This window comes from Aythya fuligula, chromosome 12, assembly GCF_009819795.1.
Source record: "Aythya fuligula isolate bAytFul2 chromosome 12, bAytFul2.pri, whole genome shotgun sequence".
NCBI classification, from domain to species: Eukaryota; Metazoa; Chordata; class Aves; order Anseriformes; family Anatidae; genus Aythya; species Aythya fuligula.
In genome coordinates, this window is record NC_045570.1 from 2916277 (window position 1) to 2932242 (window position 15966).

The 15966-nt window shown below is 38.8% G+C and overlaps 1 protein-coding gene across 1 annotated transcript in view; it reads left to right on the forward strand.

Annotated features, from left to right (window-relative positions):
- Positions 1-5908: 5908 nt before the first annotated feature.
- LONP2 (lon peptidase 2, peroxisomal) overlaps positions 5909-15966 on the forward strand; it is a 39595-nt gene continuing 29537 nt past the window's right edge. The window contains exons 1-7 of the mRNA XM_032195463.1: positions 5909-6141; positions 6967-7201; positions 8016-8147; positions 9443-9565; positions 10461-10624; positions 11324-11418; positions 13219-13477. Of these exons, the coding sequence (XP_032051354.1) occupies positions 5909-6141; positions 6967-7201; positions 8016-8147; positions 9443-9565; positions 10461-10624; positions 11324-11418; positions 13219-13477 (1241 nt within the window). The remainder of the gene's footprint in view (positions 6142-6966; positions 7202-8015; positions 8148-9442; positions 9566-10460; positions 10625-11323; positions 11419-13218; positions 13478-15966) is intronic.

The window sequence follows — 15966 nt, forward strand, 5'->3', positions numbered from 1 at the left end:
AAAATGGCTTAATTCCTGTGCATTGATAAAAGTAATATTTGTTTTAATTGTATTTTGTATCTTTGTATTAAATTACTTCCACTTTAAAGTAATGCTAAATACTATTTCCAAACAATAACAATGACTGCAAAATACTAGAAACATACTTGAAATGAAAATAGATGTACAGCAAGTATATGATATGTTTCTATTGGAAGTTTTTATTACTTGACAAATGCAAATTTTTAAAAATATAAAGTAGATCAAGAAGGACAAAGAAACTACCAGTTTTTAAAGGAAAACTACCTAGGATATGCCACATTATCTAAGAAATCTTCCCAACCCTCATGTCCTAACACATTCTAAAGCTCTTCTAAAACATTTAAGTGTTGAAGCCTTTAAAGGTACTACACAGATATAAATATATGCAGAAGCAGTGGCCAGACAGCAGGGAGATTCTATCAACACTCCTACCAGGAAAAATTAGGGAGAACTCAGCCATTTTCAGTTGCATTTGTGATCTACCAGCAGGTGAATTAGTATGCTCAGTGTTCCAGCTGAGCTGCTTTCTTTTGTACTGTTTATTGCTTGGCTGTCTGGTGTGAAACAACCTATATAAGGACTGTGTGAGGAATCCAGAAGTATTTGGTAGAATGCATCAACATCTACTTGTGCCTATTAAACCTCAAAGAATGATGATTTTAGAGAAAAAAAAAAAAAAAGATGAATACCACTCTTTCAATTCTGAATTTTAATTTCAGAATTTTTGTAAAGTATTTTTATTTGATATTTTGAAATAAATATACCGCTTTCGTAACACAAATCATCACTATATGGTATAAAACAGATTATCTCATGAGTTATTCCACTTACTCTATCAAAATATTTTTTTTCCATTGGCCATAAATCTTGAGGCAAATGTTTTTATACACAGTTGTACTGTAGCAATTTCTGTGCCTAATTAATATAAAGGTTAGGTCATGTTATGTTAATTTAGACAATCATTGTATGCAGTTCTAGCTGCAGCATTAATATGAACACAAATGTCTTGATGTGAAAGTCAGTCTAGTGCTTATGAAAGTGAAAAGGAAGAACTGAGAGGCTAAAATTTGTTTATATTATGTCTTGTCCTTCAGTACAGCAATCAATTCCTAAGTCCTTCAATTGAGAGCAATGTGTATGTAATGAGGTATATATGTGATGCAAGGGAAATGATTAGATATATTCAAAGTAGAGAATGCTGGATTAGGAATCCTGAGCTGTTTTCATGATTGTTCTGCTGATATACTGCAAGCCTGGGGACAGCAACATTACTAATTTCAAGCCTTCATTGTGAAGTACCTTGATCTTATTTTATGGAGATGCTGAATTCTTTCATGTTCATACAAGTGAAAGAAAGAGCAGAGTTGGGGGAGAGTGGAATAACTTAAATGAGTTTTATAGGTATGAAATAAATGCATCTCTGAATTGCTTGATTTTTTTTTTTATTGTTTTTTGAAGAAATATGTCTTGCAGAAGACCCATATTGCAAAATGATTAACATATTCTTGTCAACGAGCTCAGGGAGATCATTGCTAGCTATCCTTTCAGTCTTTGAAAGATATGGAATTAATGGGACTCTTTACGTGCTTAATGTGGAAGAGCTGGTTTTGTACCTTACTGAACTGAGATCTAAAGCCCATCTGTTTTAGTCACTGAAAATTCCATGAGGTCTAACTGTTGTGTCAGTCCAGCATCAGAGAGTGGAAGCAGGAGACTCTGCAGAGCTCAGGTAATAGACACAGATTTATGAGGTGGGAATCACAGTTGTACCATGCCATTTGGGATAGTATGTGCTATCTCGTACCATATATCATATCGATGCAGATCTCTGTCAGTCAGATTTGTACAGCATCCATCACAAAGCGTTAGTGCATAAGCTGTGTGAAGCAGCTACAAATTGCTAGGCTACAAACTTCAGGTTTGATTTTATAAGAAGGGAATATCAAATGTGAACACAAAGAAGGTATTATCCCTTTTATACACAGTTGCAAAGCCACTACTGGAATACTACTTTTAGGCCATCTACCATTTAAGAAGGATTAAATCTTTAAATAAATAAATAAATAAGATATATACTTTAACAGAGAAGTTTAGTAAGATAAGTGATGGCTTGGTCTCGGAGTATTGGTAGGGTTGAGAGAACTGGCAGAGGAGCTGGCCAAGCCACTGTCCATCATTTATCAGCAGTCCTGGCTATCAGGGGAGGTCCCAGTTGACTGGCGGCTAGCAAATGTGACGCCCATCTACAAGAAGGGCCGGAGGGCAGACCCGGGAAACTACAGGCCTGTCAGTTTGACCTCAGTGCCAGGGAAGCTCATGGAGCAGATCCTCCTGAGAGTCATCACGCAGCACTTGCAGGGCAAGCAGGCGATCAGGCCCAGTCAGCATGGGTTTATGAAAGGCAGGTCCTGCTTGATGAACCTGATCTCCTTCTATGACAAAGTGACGCCCTGGGTGGATGAGGGAAAGGCTGTGGATGTGATCTACCTTGACTTCAGCAAGGCTTTTGACACCGTCTCCCACAGCATTCTCCTCAAGAAACTGGCTGCTCTTGGCTTGGACTGGCGCACGCTTCGTTGGGTTAGAAACTGGCTGGATAGCCGGGCCCAAAGAGTCGTGGTGAATGGAGCCAAGTCCAGTTGGAGGCCAGTCACTAGTGGCGTCCCCCAGGGCTCGGTGCTGGGGCCGGTCCTCTTTAATATCTTCATCGATGATCTGGACGAGGGCATCGAGTGCACTCTCAGTAAGTTCACAGATGACACCAAGTTAGGTGCGTGTGTCGATCTGCTTGAGGGTAGGAAAGCTCTGCAGGAGGATCTGGATAGGCTGCACCGATGGGCTGAGGTCAACTGCATGAAGTTCAACAAGGCCAAGTGCCGGGTCCTGCACCTGGGGCGCAATAACCCCAAGCAGAGCTACAGGCTAGGAGATGAGTGGTTGGAGAGCTGCCAGGCAGAGAAGGACCTGGGAGTGATGGTGGATAGTCGGCTGAATATGAGCCAGCAGTGTGCTCAGGTGGCCAAGAAGGCCAACGGCATCCTGGCTTGTATCAGGAACAGTGTGACCAGCAGGGCTAGGGAGGTGATCGTCCCCCTGTACTCAGCTCTGGTGAGGCCGCACCTCGAGTACTGTGTTCAGTTTTGGGCCCCTCGCTACAAGAAGGACATCGAGGTGCTTGAGCGGGTGCAGAGAAGGGCGACGAAGCTGGTGAGGGGCCTGGAGAACAAGTCCTACGAGGAGCGGCTGAGGGAGCTGGGCTTGTTCAGCCTGGAGAAGAGGAGGCTCAGGGGCGACCTTATCGCTCTCTATAGGTACCTTAAAGGAGGCTGTAGCAAGGTGGGGGTTGGTCTGTTCTCCCACGTGCCTGGTGACAGGACGAGGGGGAATGGGCTTAAGTTGAGCCAGGGGAGTTTTAGGTTAGATGTTAGGAAGAACTTCTTCACTGAAAGGGTTGTGAGGCATTGGAACAGGCTGCCCAGGGAAGTGGTGGAGTCACCATCCCTGGAAGTCTTCAAAAGACGTTTAGATGTAGAGCTTAGGGATATGGTTTAGTGGGGACTGCTAGCGTTAGGTCAGAGGTTGGACTCGATGATCTTGAGGTCTCTTCCAACCTAGAAATTCTGTGATTCTGTGATTCTGTTTTTCTCATAGTAAGCAACTCTTCAATCTAATAGGTAAAGATACAGCAGCAGCAGGTCTTAAACTGATATTACAAGCAGGATGCAAATTTGAACAACATAATCAACTATTGAAACACTTAGCTGTGAAGGTGGTTGGCTCTCTTTTATAGCAAGTCTTTAAATCCCGGCTGAATTCCTCTCCAGGCAATACAGTGCATCTCAGTTATCGCGGACTCGATGCAGAAGTTGCTGGTGAGATGCAGAGGAGGTCAGATCATGTGGCTATTGTCCCTTCTGGTCTAAAAGCTTCTGAGTTGGAGGCACAGAATTCTGTTAATATCTTAATGGTAGCCTGTTTCTCGATGTGCCAAGAGATTCAGCTAGTCAGAAAAAAGTTCAAAACAGCTGTTGCTTAAATGTCATCTGATTGTATTTAAGCAGAAAACAATTTAGAGAACTACTATCTAGACATCCTAATCAAGATGTGTCTCTATTGTACTGGACACTTAGTTTGTGCAGTAAAATATAGTCCTGGATATTGGGAATTGCTTGTGGAAATTGAAAGGGATTTTAAATCACTCATTGAAATTTTCTGTTACGGTTCCAGAATGAGTTAAACTATTTTTAATGACCAGAGGGACTAGTCATTTCTGAAGAAGGGAAGAAAATTACAGCCTGGAGAATAAACATGATGAGATTGTTAATTTTTTTTTTTTTTAATTTTTTTTTTTAATGAAAAGATTCAGATTGAGCAAATTTATCAATAACTATGATGAGCAAATGTTTAACCTTTAGATTTGGTTTGTGTTTGCATTCCAAACTAATATAATTAGAGAAGCTTAAACATATGTGAGTGTTGAACATATGTTTACAGAGTAATTATGTTTAACATCAGGAAGTTCACAAAACATTTTCCATATTCCTGTGTTAAGTACTCTTTTGCATTAGTATTTTCTAAATGTCATGTTGAATAGTACATTAAATTCTAGGTTCTTTCTAAGTTGTCTGAGGTAGCTGTTTTACAGAGATTTTGTTTTTTTTCTCAGCTGTAGTAATTTCTTGCATTTAACCAGTGTTATTATTTCCATATATCATTTTACTGTGACATCTTCTAGTAGGCCAACAGAGTAAGGTATTAATAAACTGCATGACTAAGCAAGTTTCTTACTGTAGCTATACTTGCATGTTTCAAAAGTGCCAGCTTGTATAAACAGCCCTTGCTACTACAATTTCACCTTTGTACAGGCTTACCTTTGTTCAAAGCATACCGAGCCTGCCAGTGATTAACAAGGCTTGGCTAACATAGTTTATTGCATCATGCACTTTTAATATTGCACCTCTTGTCACCAGTGGAGGGTAGGGGGAAAAAAACAGCAAGTTTCTGCAATCAGCTTGTTCATCTGACCTCTCCATAGGCCTGAGTGCTCACAGTCCTTCCCTCGAGCAGGCTTTTGCAGGAATGAGCAAAGCAGTATTACTAGAGCAAAAGGAGCTAGACACAGCACACCTGTACCCATGCTGAACCTAATTACACTGCACTAAACGTTGCCCTGCATTTGTGGGGTCCTGGGATCAGTGTCAACCCTCAACTGGCCCCATGAACATGCTGGGAGTGGATTAGGCTGTGTCCTGGGCACCACCACTTCGTGTTTGAATCCTCGTGTGGCAAAAGCTTGAGCTGAAGTGCTGGGCCTTCGCCCCTACCCTGCTGCAGAGAGATGGCGGGGTCAGGGCTGCCTGGGGCGCTGGGGAGCCCCTGCCCCAATACCTGCCTGAAGAAAAGGGGCCTGGGCTGACGGTGTGGGAATGTGCCTTTTACTCAGGGAACTGGCAATCAGTAACTGGAATCCCAAAGCCTTGCTTTTCACTATCTACCCTTATGTTAATGGAGCCTATTGTTATTACAAACTCCTCCAGAGCACTTTTTGGAATAATTTATTTATTCAACAGGCACACAAAACGAAACCCCGAGCCCATTGCAAGTGCTAGCCTGCCCTCTGCTGGCCGAGGCTGCCGTGGCACAGCGCTGTCCCCTCGCCATCACCCCAAGGCAGGGGAGAAACCAAACACCACAGAACAAAACGCGAGGTAGGGCCGGGGCCCGGCGGCAGGCGGGGCCCCCGACAGGACCGGGCCGCCTGGCGGCGGGTGCCGCGGGGCCGCCCCTCCCGCCCCGTCCCTCCGGGCCCGGCCGGTCCCTCTCGGGTGCCCGTAGCGGGCGGGGCCGGGCCGTGGGCGGGCGGCGCGGCGGGGCGCAGCGGGCGGCCATGGCGGCGGGCAGCGCCATCCAGATCCCCAGCCGCCTGCCGCTGCTGCTCACCCATGAAGGCGTCCTGCTGCCCGGCTCCACCATGCGGACCAGCGTGGACTCGCCGCGCAACATGCAGCTGGTGCGCAGCCGGCTCCTGAAGGGCACCTCGCTGCGCAGCACCATCATCGGCGTCATCCCCAACACCAGCGACCCCACGTCCGACTGCGACGACCTGCCCTCCCTGCACAGGTACCGCCGGCACCTCCGCGAGCCGGGCCCTGGGGACGGGGCTCTGCGGCTCGGCCGCCCTGGGGCAGCCTCTCCCCTCCACGGAGCTTCTCCGGAGGGGTCGCCGTGGCAGGGACTGGGGGGCCGGCGCCTGCCAGAAAGTTGGGAAAGCGAGACCGGGGTGCAGGAGGGTAGCGCGGTGCGATAAAGCTTGGGGTCAATAAGGCTCTACCCGTTACTGGTTTTTGTTGTGCTTTAGTAACTAACGCAGGCAGAGAGCTAGGTTACTGAAAGCTAATTATATTTCTGTGGGATAAAGTACAAATAGAACTGATATGCTTTATTCCTTACAAAACTTTGTTGCATTAGCGGATTCAGTAACATGTTGCAATAATGTATTTTAATTCTGCTTAAGCAGGTAGTTTAATCATAGTTCAGTCAGACAAATGCGAACTAAAACGTTAATTCTGGATGAGACAGACAGTTTCACTGAAGAACAGTAGTTTACAAACACCCCATTTTCTAGTGCAAATAGTTCAAGCAGAAATGTAAGCATTCCTGTCCTGTTCCGAGATCCTTTCAATAATTTATGAAAAAGCTACTTGTTCCCAAAAAGGATGTTTGTATTATATTGCTATTGTTAGTTTGTCAGTTACTGCGTTCCTTTGCGAGTTTTAAGGTTTGGTTTTGTTGATCTGCGTGCAAAAGAGGTCATGTAATTCTGTTACCTTTGTTGAAAATGAACTACAACCTCAGAGGTCCTACAGTTCAGTTTCTTGTTGGTAAGGGACACGTGAAATGTTCTGTGGAAGGTGCCAAGTAATACAAAATGTGTTCTGTTTTTAGGATTGGCACTGCTGCTCTGGCAGTCCAGGTGGTTGGTAGCAACTGGCCCAAGCCCCATTATACATTGCTGGTTACGGGCCTCTGCCGATTCCAGATACTGCAGCTGCTGAAAGAGAAGCCATATCCAGTTGCTGAAGTTGAACAGTTGGATCGACTTGAGCAGTTTACTAATCAGCATAAATCTGAGGAGGAGCTTGGAGAGTTGTCAGAGCAATTCTATAAGTATGCAGTACAGGTAAATTATTCTAATCCTATTTAGTATATCAGTTCATTTCTGCTTGTACTTAGACTTTTCTCTTTGTTTCTTCTTGTTGCCTTTCTCTCCCCCTCTATCATGTTTTTCAGTGACAGCTAGTTTCAGTTCTACTAGAAAATAAAGTTTTGATATAGCTTAAGGTTTCTGTTTTGGGTTCCAGGATCTCAGTACAGTTCATTGCAGGATGGTTCTAACACGCGTATATTACTATTCCAATAGCTTGATGCTGTTTCATATATAGTAATGCAATAAGTATACTCTAGTAAAAGGAACACTTGAATAGATGTTTTTTTCCAGGATTCATGATATGCATAACTGATTTATTTACTTTTAAGTATACATTATAGTATTTGTTAATTTTAAGTATATTATTAAATGGGAAAAAATGTATAGAATCTTTATTATAAACCATTATAAACCCAGGGTATATTGAATTTGTGTTTAAAGGAAGTGGAAAAGAAAAATGATAATAGCCTTAAGGGAACTGCAAATGTTTGTAATCAGGATGTTTGGGGGCTACTAGGAGATGTAGGCATTGAAAAAAGCACTGGGAACTATGATGATACTTTTGAACTTCTTGAACCAGTAGAAAGCCCAAAGTCTCAATTGTCCTATGCTGTGTTAATGCCTCTTCTGCATGCATTTTTTTTTCTATGTTTTTGGTAAAGCATCTAGACATTTTTTTCGTACCAATACTTAAAGATGCACTGCTTTTTAGGTCAGATAGTTGCTTACATAATTTAAAAAGAAACATCAACGACTACAAATACTGTCCATTGTGTGCTCATTACAGTTGGTTGAGATGCTGGATATGTCTGTTCCTGCAGTTGCAAAGCTGAGACGTCTTCTGGACAACCTGCCTAGAGAAGCTTTGCCAGATATACTTACTTCTATCATCCGTACATCCAACCAAGAGAAGCTTCAGGTATTATGTCCTTAAACTATTTAAGGAGAATTAGGTGTTGGCTATTTTCTTATAGTTAATCACTTTTTAGATAATTTTGAAGTTGCTTACACATGATATTGAACAGCAATAATGTCATGCTAGGAAGTATTTGTGTTACAACTGATAGCGAATATATTTAACAAATTTCATGCTGTTGTTTAAAATATTTTTCCTTATGTCTTTATGTCAGAATTCACCTAAAAGTTAAACATTAGTTAGTGCTGGAAACAGATCATTTTATACAACAACCAGAAATAGAACATGGATTTCCCCATCCATGGTAAAAATTATAAATCTATCTTTAAATTGTGTTGAAATCTTGCTTGCTTGTCAGAGTTGACAGATCACTATATATTTAATGCTAACAATTCCAGAATCAGGTTCCTTTTAATCATTTTAAAAAACATTTAAACATGTGGCTTTTTTTTAAATATTGAGACACTAGTGAAATTTGCATCTTATGTTACAATAATATTATATAAAAATAATACTTATGTTAGGATACTTACTAGTCTTCCTATAGTTAATTGCTGTTTTTGTGAGTTGTGTTCCTTTTCTTTTGTCACTGCCAGTGCTATGAATTCAACCTTGAATTGAAAGCGTAAGATAAATTGTTTCAGAGTACAACAGTTAAAAATAAATGCAGTACTTTGAAGTGAAGTTGTGCACTGTAATACAACCTCCTGCTGGAGGAAGGTACATCAAACAACAAATTTACTGTGTCCAGTTTTTGTCTGAAGTGATAAAGAAGAGAGCAAGCAGTGGAAGCTGTGGAAGTAGCATCAGATTCTATCCATTTCCACACATGAACATAATTAAACATGAGAATGAAATACTGTATAAAGTCAAAAACAACAACAACAACAAAACAAACAAACAAAACCCAACAGCTTAATGCACAAGGTGATTTTTTCTCGGTTAGCTGAGGAGATCGTGCTGTAGTTTTTTCAAGAGAGAGCTCTTTTCTGAGGCTCTGTAACTGAGAAATAGAATGCTGGTAGATGTTTGCCACAGAAAATGTAACTGAACTAACAAGGCACTTTAAAAATGGGACAAACTTTTGTTCTTTGAGGTACTTTGTAATTTTGGCATACGGACCTTAAGGCTAGATTTTGTATCCTGTAATCTCTTTCATTTTTTATTTCTTTTTTCCCAAACCATCTATTTCATAACAGTGATCAAAAAACAGTAACAGCATCAACAGGGTTTTCCTTCCCCACATTGATAATCCATTGGTGTGAACGTGTTGGTTTCTTATAACTCTGTGCTCTTAGATTTTAGATGCTGTTAGGCTGGAGGAGCGATTCAAGATGACTATACCATTGCTTGTTAGACAAATTGAAGGACTGAAGCTGCTTCAAAAAACAAGAAAACCCAAACAGGATGATGATAAAAGGGTATGGACCTTTATGTCTGGGATACTTAAATATCGTAAATATAAAGCTGCACTTTTAAACAGGCTGATGAACATATATGATTGTGATTTGTGCAAAGTGTTGATCTGTGGCCACAATGTCTCATGGTCATTCTGTATCAGCAGAGAACACCCAGCTGGCAACTTTGGTTGTTCAGGCACCTAACAAAGAAAACATTCTTTCAAAGTTACCCAGGCATCGTTTCTTTTAATCTGGGCATTTTCTGACTTTGAATAAATGCTCTTTTTTTTTTTTTTTCTTTAAAGAATCATCTGATGACCAGTATACACACATGGTATGTGCATACTGTGCAGTGAGATTTGTACAATTTATTAATAGCATTGAAGGTGAATGACAGCTTTTTGAAATGCAGATATGTGTTTGAAATATAAATGCGTGTTGTGAAATGTAGTTGGCTAAACTGGGGCAACCTAGACTTGCTGCATCTAATTATATATATGCAATTTAGAAATCAGGAAGTAATTGAGAAATGAAAAAGAGTAAGAGAGATGACTTATCTGTTTTGTAAAGATTATCCTTATTCTGCCCAATACTATGGGCTGCAATGCTAAGCCATTCAAAATATCACAGTTACTCTTCTAAATTTTGTCCTGGTCTTCTGTTACCTATTAGATAAGACGACAAATGCACTTAGCGAATGATGTACAGTAAAATAAAAACTAACTTTTTTAAAGTTATACCAGCAACACCTTTTCAAGTATTTTAGTGGATTAAAATCTGACTTTTTCTATTAAGTGGGCTTTCCGAAAATCTTGCATGTTTTTCTTATGGTTTCTATTCAAAGTCCAAGTACCCACCTTCTTAAAAAAAATAAAAAATGGTGCTATTCTGTGGCTTTCTGTTATCTATTTCATAGGTTGTAGCTATTCGTCCTAATAGAAGAATCAATCACATTCCAAGCACTGCAGAAGATGAGGAGGAGGAGGAAGATCATGATGATGTTGTTATGCTGGAAAAAAAGATAAGAACATCCAGTATGTCAGAACAAGCTCTTAAAGTTTGTCTTAAGGAAATAAAGAGGTAGGAGACTTTGAAATGAGGGTTTCATTTCTTTCTCTTAGAAAGAAATATTGCTTTAGCCTTTTACATGATTATGTATTTGTGTTGGTTGTGTTTTAGAAACAATTCTCAGCATTTTGGTAAAGTGCTACTTTTTACTTACAAATTTCATCATTTTGTCTTTTTGTCATCTTGTCGGATTTTCCAAATACAAACTCTTCTATGTGTGGATTATAAATTAATAAAGCATTAAATTGTAGACTCTAAACCTCTATGTTATAAAGTGAAAAAGTAAAAGAAAAGGGTGGGGACAAATAATACCACTGCTGTTAATAATTAGTGGATTAAAAGATCCAGATACTAGTCTTTTTTTCCTCCTCCTTTGGTGTGGAGATAACTGGTATCGGTGGTAGAGGTGATGGTTAACAACCTCCTTGGTGATAATGTATATGCATTGTGTTGCATGCATTGTGTATGCATTGTATGCATAGGGATATGATACTTTTTTTTTTTCCCCTTTTCTGGTTATATAATGCTAGTAAACTTGTTTTACATTCTGCAAAGACAATCTCCTAACTGATATAATAGTTATTTACTTTTTTAGTATTGCAGATGTTGGGAAGTTAAGAGGGTTTGCTAAATACCTTTCTTGTAGTACAGGAGAGTGTCTTTGCAGTTAGTTCTTCATTAGCCTTATGAAGTCTGTGCATGTACTTCCAGATTAAAGAAGATGCCGCAGTCAATGCCAGAATATGCTTTGACAAGAAATTACTTGGAACTTATGGTAGAATTGCCATGGAACAAGAGTACGAAAGGTAAATGCTTCTTTTATTGTTTGTCTTTTGCAGGGATGTTTTAGGACAAGTAGCTACAATGCAAAGACTGCATACTTCTCTCTTGCAAAAATTTTTTTCATTGCTTCATAGTAAAAATGTTATTAATGGTACTAAAGCCTCTCAGATTACCTTTTTTAAGATAAGATCTGTATACTGAATATTTTAGCCAAGTTTGGTTAAGAACAAGAAGGTGAAAAAGGAGAGTTGTAGTTTTTTGTTGTAAAAATTTTGAGCACAATAGAAAAAAACAAGTATCCTCTCAGCTTTTTACCACAGTTTTCAAAAGCTTTGAGTAGAGATTGATATTATTCTTATAAGAACAGGATGCAAAAATGGAAAACAATAAAAAGGTAGAAAATCAAGCCTGACTTTTCTTTCTGACCAACGTGAGTAGATTAATTGGGCAACATTACTTTCCAGAAAAGTGTTCTGCTGGGGTAAAGGGTTTTAGTTACTTCTAGCTTTTGAAGAATGAAGCTTTTAAATGACTTTTAAAACAATCTGATCTTAAACAGAAATTTAATATACCACACCATCAGAAACATGTCTTTTGCCTTCTTCGCACACATGGTCACAAATCTTGGCATTTTTGAACTAGACCCTTGTGTGTTCATGAATTTGCTTGTACATCTTTTTTCAATTTAGTGATTAAAGAAAATATCTGCATACAAATGCAGTATTACGCAAAGAATCCCAAAGTGGGTAAAGTGTTTGTTGACTCTCATGTCCTGTTGGAGAAAGGTGCTCTTTAATCTTGCAGAATTATGCCATGTCACATGGTTTGAAGTTTTTCCTTGAAGCAAAGTTGCAAAGTTTGTTTTTGTGTTCATGTGAGTGATACTTTGGACTTCATAGATACAGTAAATAAAAATATACATGAATAGAAAAATGGAAAATTCAATTTAAAAATCCAGAAAATTATGGTAATTTTTTGTTCAGTGTTTCATTACAAAAAAAATCACATGGTTGATGGGACTAATAACTGTTGTCTATATGCGAAACATGCACAATTATTGGTATGAGGAGGTTTGAATGTGCAGCCTGTAGAAGTTGAAAGGTAGGTGTGTGCAGAGTTGATAGACTTCATTACTTCCTGCCTTCTCTCTTTATGTTATAGAGGAAAGGACAGAGATTTGTGCTAAGCATTAGTTAATATTTGGATTCAATTTATTTCAAATTATGGCAACTGCAAAAGCTTAACTCTTCCAGTCCTAGTATCACAGGGGTATTTTATGTAGTGCATAAATGTTGTATAGCAAGTAAAGCCTGCCATTCAAGCCAATGGGATCTTGCTTTGTTAGTCAGATGGTAGCATAAGTAGATGATGAAGAGGAGATAGGGATGAATTTGTCATTTGATAAGACCTGACAGGATCAGACTTGTTTCTGTAAGAAGCAAATGCTGAGAATTTTGTACATTGCTGAATTGCTGTTTCTGGACAAGTATAAAGTTCATTTGAACCAGATTTCAAATCTCTGACACAGTGGAAGGGTGTTTTGTTTGTGTGGTTTTTAATTCCATTATCAATAGTTTATAGTAATAGTAATTTACAGTTTATAGTTTTATAGTTTAAATAGCAATTTACTTTTCCTTATTAAAGAAAAAAGGATTATAAGAACTTTGTTTTAGTGAAACATTGTGTACAATCGTGTGTGTTGGGAGGATTCCATTAATGAACGTATTTGAGAATGTATTTGTTTCTGTGGTACTGTAGAATGAATTGTTTCCATTTCAAAGGGGAAATGTGCTGATATCCTTTCTGTTGTCAATGATCGATAGATCGACTAGAAATTCGTGCAGCTCGAATTCTTTTGGATAATGATCATTATGCTATGGAGAAGTTGAAGAAGAGAGTTTTGGAGTACTTAGCTGTCAGACAGCTTAAAAACAACCTCAAGGGACCCATTCTTTGTTTTGTGGGACCCCCAGGAGTTGGTAAAACTAGTGTTGGAAGATCAATTGCAAAGACTTTGGGTCGAGAATTCCACAGAATTGCCTTAGGAGGAGTCTGTGATCAGTCCGATATTCGAGGCCACAGGTAACAATTTACTCCTTTCCTATGTATATTTTTTTCTTTTATTAAAGAACGTATCGATTATTTTAATTGTTCAGCTGATGTAGAGAGATTTTACTAATTTCAAACACTGGTAGTTATTAATTGATTTTCATTGGTATTCAGTAATACAATTTTAATAACAGGAGAGTATATTCAGTGTTGAGATAGGTATTTATCCTTCTGCTACTGCCCTTTATTGTAACAGTGGAGAACAGAATAATCACAAATGGATCTAGAAATGCAACACAAAAATCATGAACTGTGAACTTCACAAGTTTGTGCCTTAAGAATTGACATATGCTTGGGATAATTAAAAGTGCAGTTATATTTCTAAGCCATTTAATCTTCTGTTATTTTGGCCCTGTGTACTAAAATTCAGTAGAAAGTCTAATGCAAACATCTTTCTTAATATTGGATCTGATTTTTCTCCTTTGAAGGGGAGCGCAAAGATTTAGTTACAAAAAGTAGTGTTTTATCAACAATTCAGTACTTTATAACAATGTTTGATACTAAAGCCAGAATAAAAACTGTAAGTGATGCTTAAAAATTGCTCAGGAATAACAACTGAGTTATTAATAGTATTTCAAACTTGTTGGTGTACTACTTTTCCGTTTTTACAAGGAACTTAAGCTGAAAGACTTCAAAGGAGATTTTTCGGTTAACTTTCCTTAGGACTTTTGTTTTCATCTTACATCTCTTTACACCTTAATCTTCTAAACCATTTGTTTATATCAGTTTGTTTTCCATACCTCACAACTGGAAGCATAACAAATGGGTAATGTAGATAAGTAACTGCTAAACATCAGTGCAGCATTTTTGGTTCTGTTAACCATCTTCTGTGCTTACTGCATGCAGTGTAAGAAGTTTGGAATAATGAATTTGTTGGGGCTCTACAGATCTGTAAAACCATGAGATTTCTCCTTACAGCAGTTGGCAAATAATTGCAAATTAAAATTGTTTTTTTGTTGATGCCGTGTAGCAGATAATTTTGCCCCATGTCTGTGCTGCTGTTTTCAGCTCTCAGAATACACCATCAGTGTTGCTTCGGTTCCAGATTATCCTGTGATTTCTTTTTGTTTTCAAGGCATAAAAAAGACCTTGGTATTCTTATTACTTCACTACTGATTTTAATGAAAACTTAAATGCCTAACAAAAGTTTATTTTGTGGTATCAAACTTGTCAGCATGTAAGCTCGTTGTATGAGTGAGCACATTGGCGTGGTCGAAGTTCAGAGTCCCAGCTGGGAACTGGGGAATCTTGTGATGAAACTCTTGTGCATAAACTTCTAGGAATCCAGGATGTAATGTATTACTAGGAATCTAGCGTTTAATATATTATTGATCAGTCACTTCTTCACCCAGAACATGGGAGAAAAAGTATTGAAACAGTGGTTTTGTACTTGATAACAACTTAAAATTCAGAGTTGTTTTGTAGACCTTTGGTTGAGCTCCCTTGGGAAAATGAGTAATACGTGTTTATTCCTATACGCATTCTTCTGTCACAAATCTGCAGGGTTTTGTTTTCCACTGTTGGACACACCTAGTGTGGCCTTGAGCATGTAGCTTGAATGATCATCTTAAGTTTTTTCTTAGGGTGGGTTTAATCAACATACCCAGCAGCCACTGGAGGGCTAAATATTGCATAGTAGAAGGTTGTAGATACATTAGTTTTAATATATAATTTTTCGGTGTCTAGCAACAGTGTGTCTGTGATTGTTTTGTAAACCTTTGCAGTATCTGGCCTTCTTGCCAGTTTACTTAGATACAAATGGAAAAAGCAGCAAGACTGCCCTCCTTCTTCACTGGATGTTATTCCTGTAATTCACAAAGTGTCACTGTTTTAGTAAGTAAGGATTCTCATGTTTCAAATTACTTATGGTATGGATCCTAAAAGTAATTTAAGCGTAGTTCAACTACCAGTTGCTGTTTGAACTGGAACCACTAGAGGCTGTTGAATACTAAGCATTTACAGACATTAAGTAACTTTTTCCACAGCTCAGTGCGAATCAAGCATTTCTAAAAGGGAGACCGTGTCTGTGAAGCAGACATTATGAACAAAAGTAAAACTGTCATCAACTCTTACTCAATTGCTGGTAATTCCTTACTGTTTTCTTTATTTAATTTTTGGCTTTCTGTCTTGCACTTACACCTAATACAGAAGGCTACAGTTACATAAGGACTTTAAAAACTGTCAAATTCAGGTGCTTGTGGCTGTAATTATAGTATTTTTGAAGGCGTTATTAAACTATTAATACATGTGAGAAACTAATCTTAATTAAAAAAAAAAATGCAAAAAATTAGCTGATGGGAAGTATTTGATAAGACAAGAAAGGAAAAACACTATCCAGAACTGACAAGAGTTCTATGTGGTTACTCTTCAACAAATGAGTGTATAGTTGAACACTAGAACATCATGGCAGCTAGCAGGAGTCCCTTGTAACCAACTGCTTTTGCAAGGTTTGTAAGCAAAAA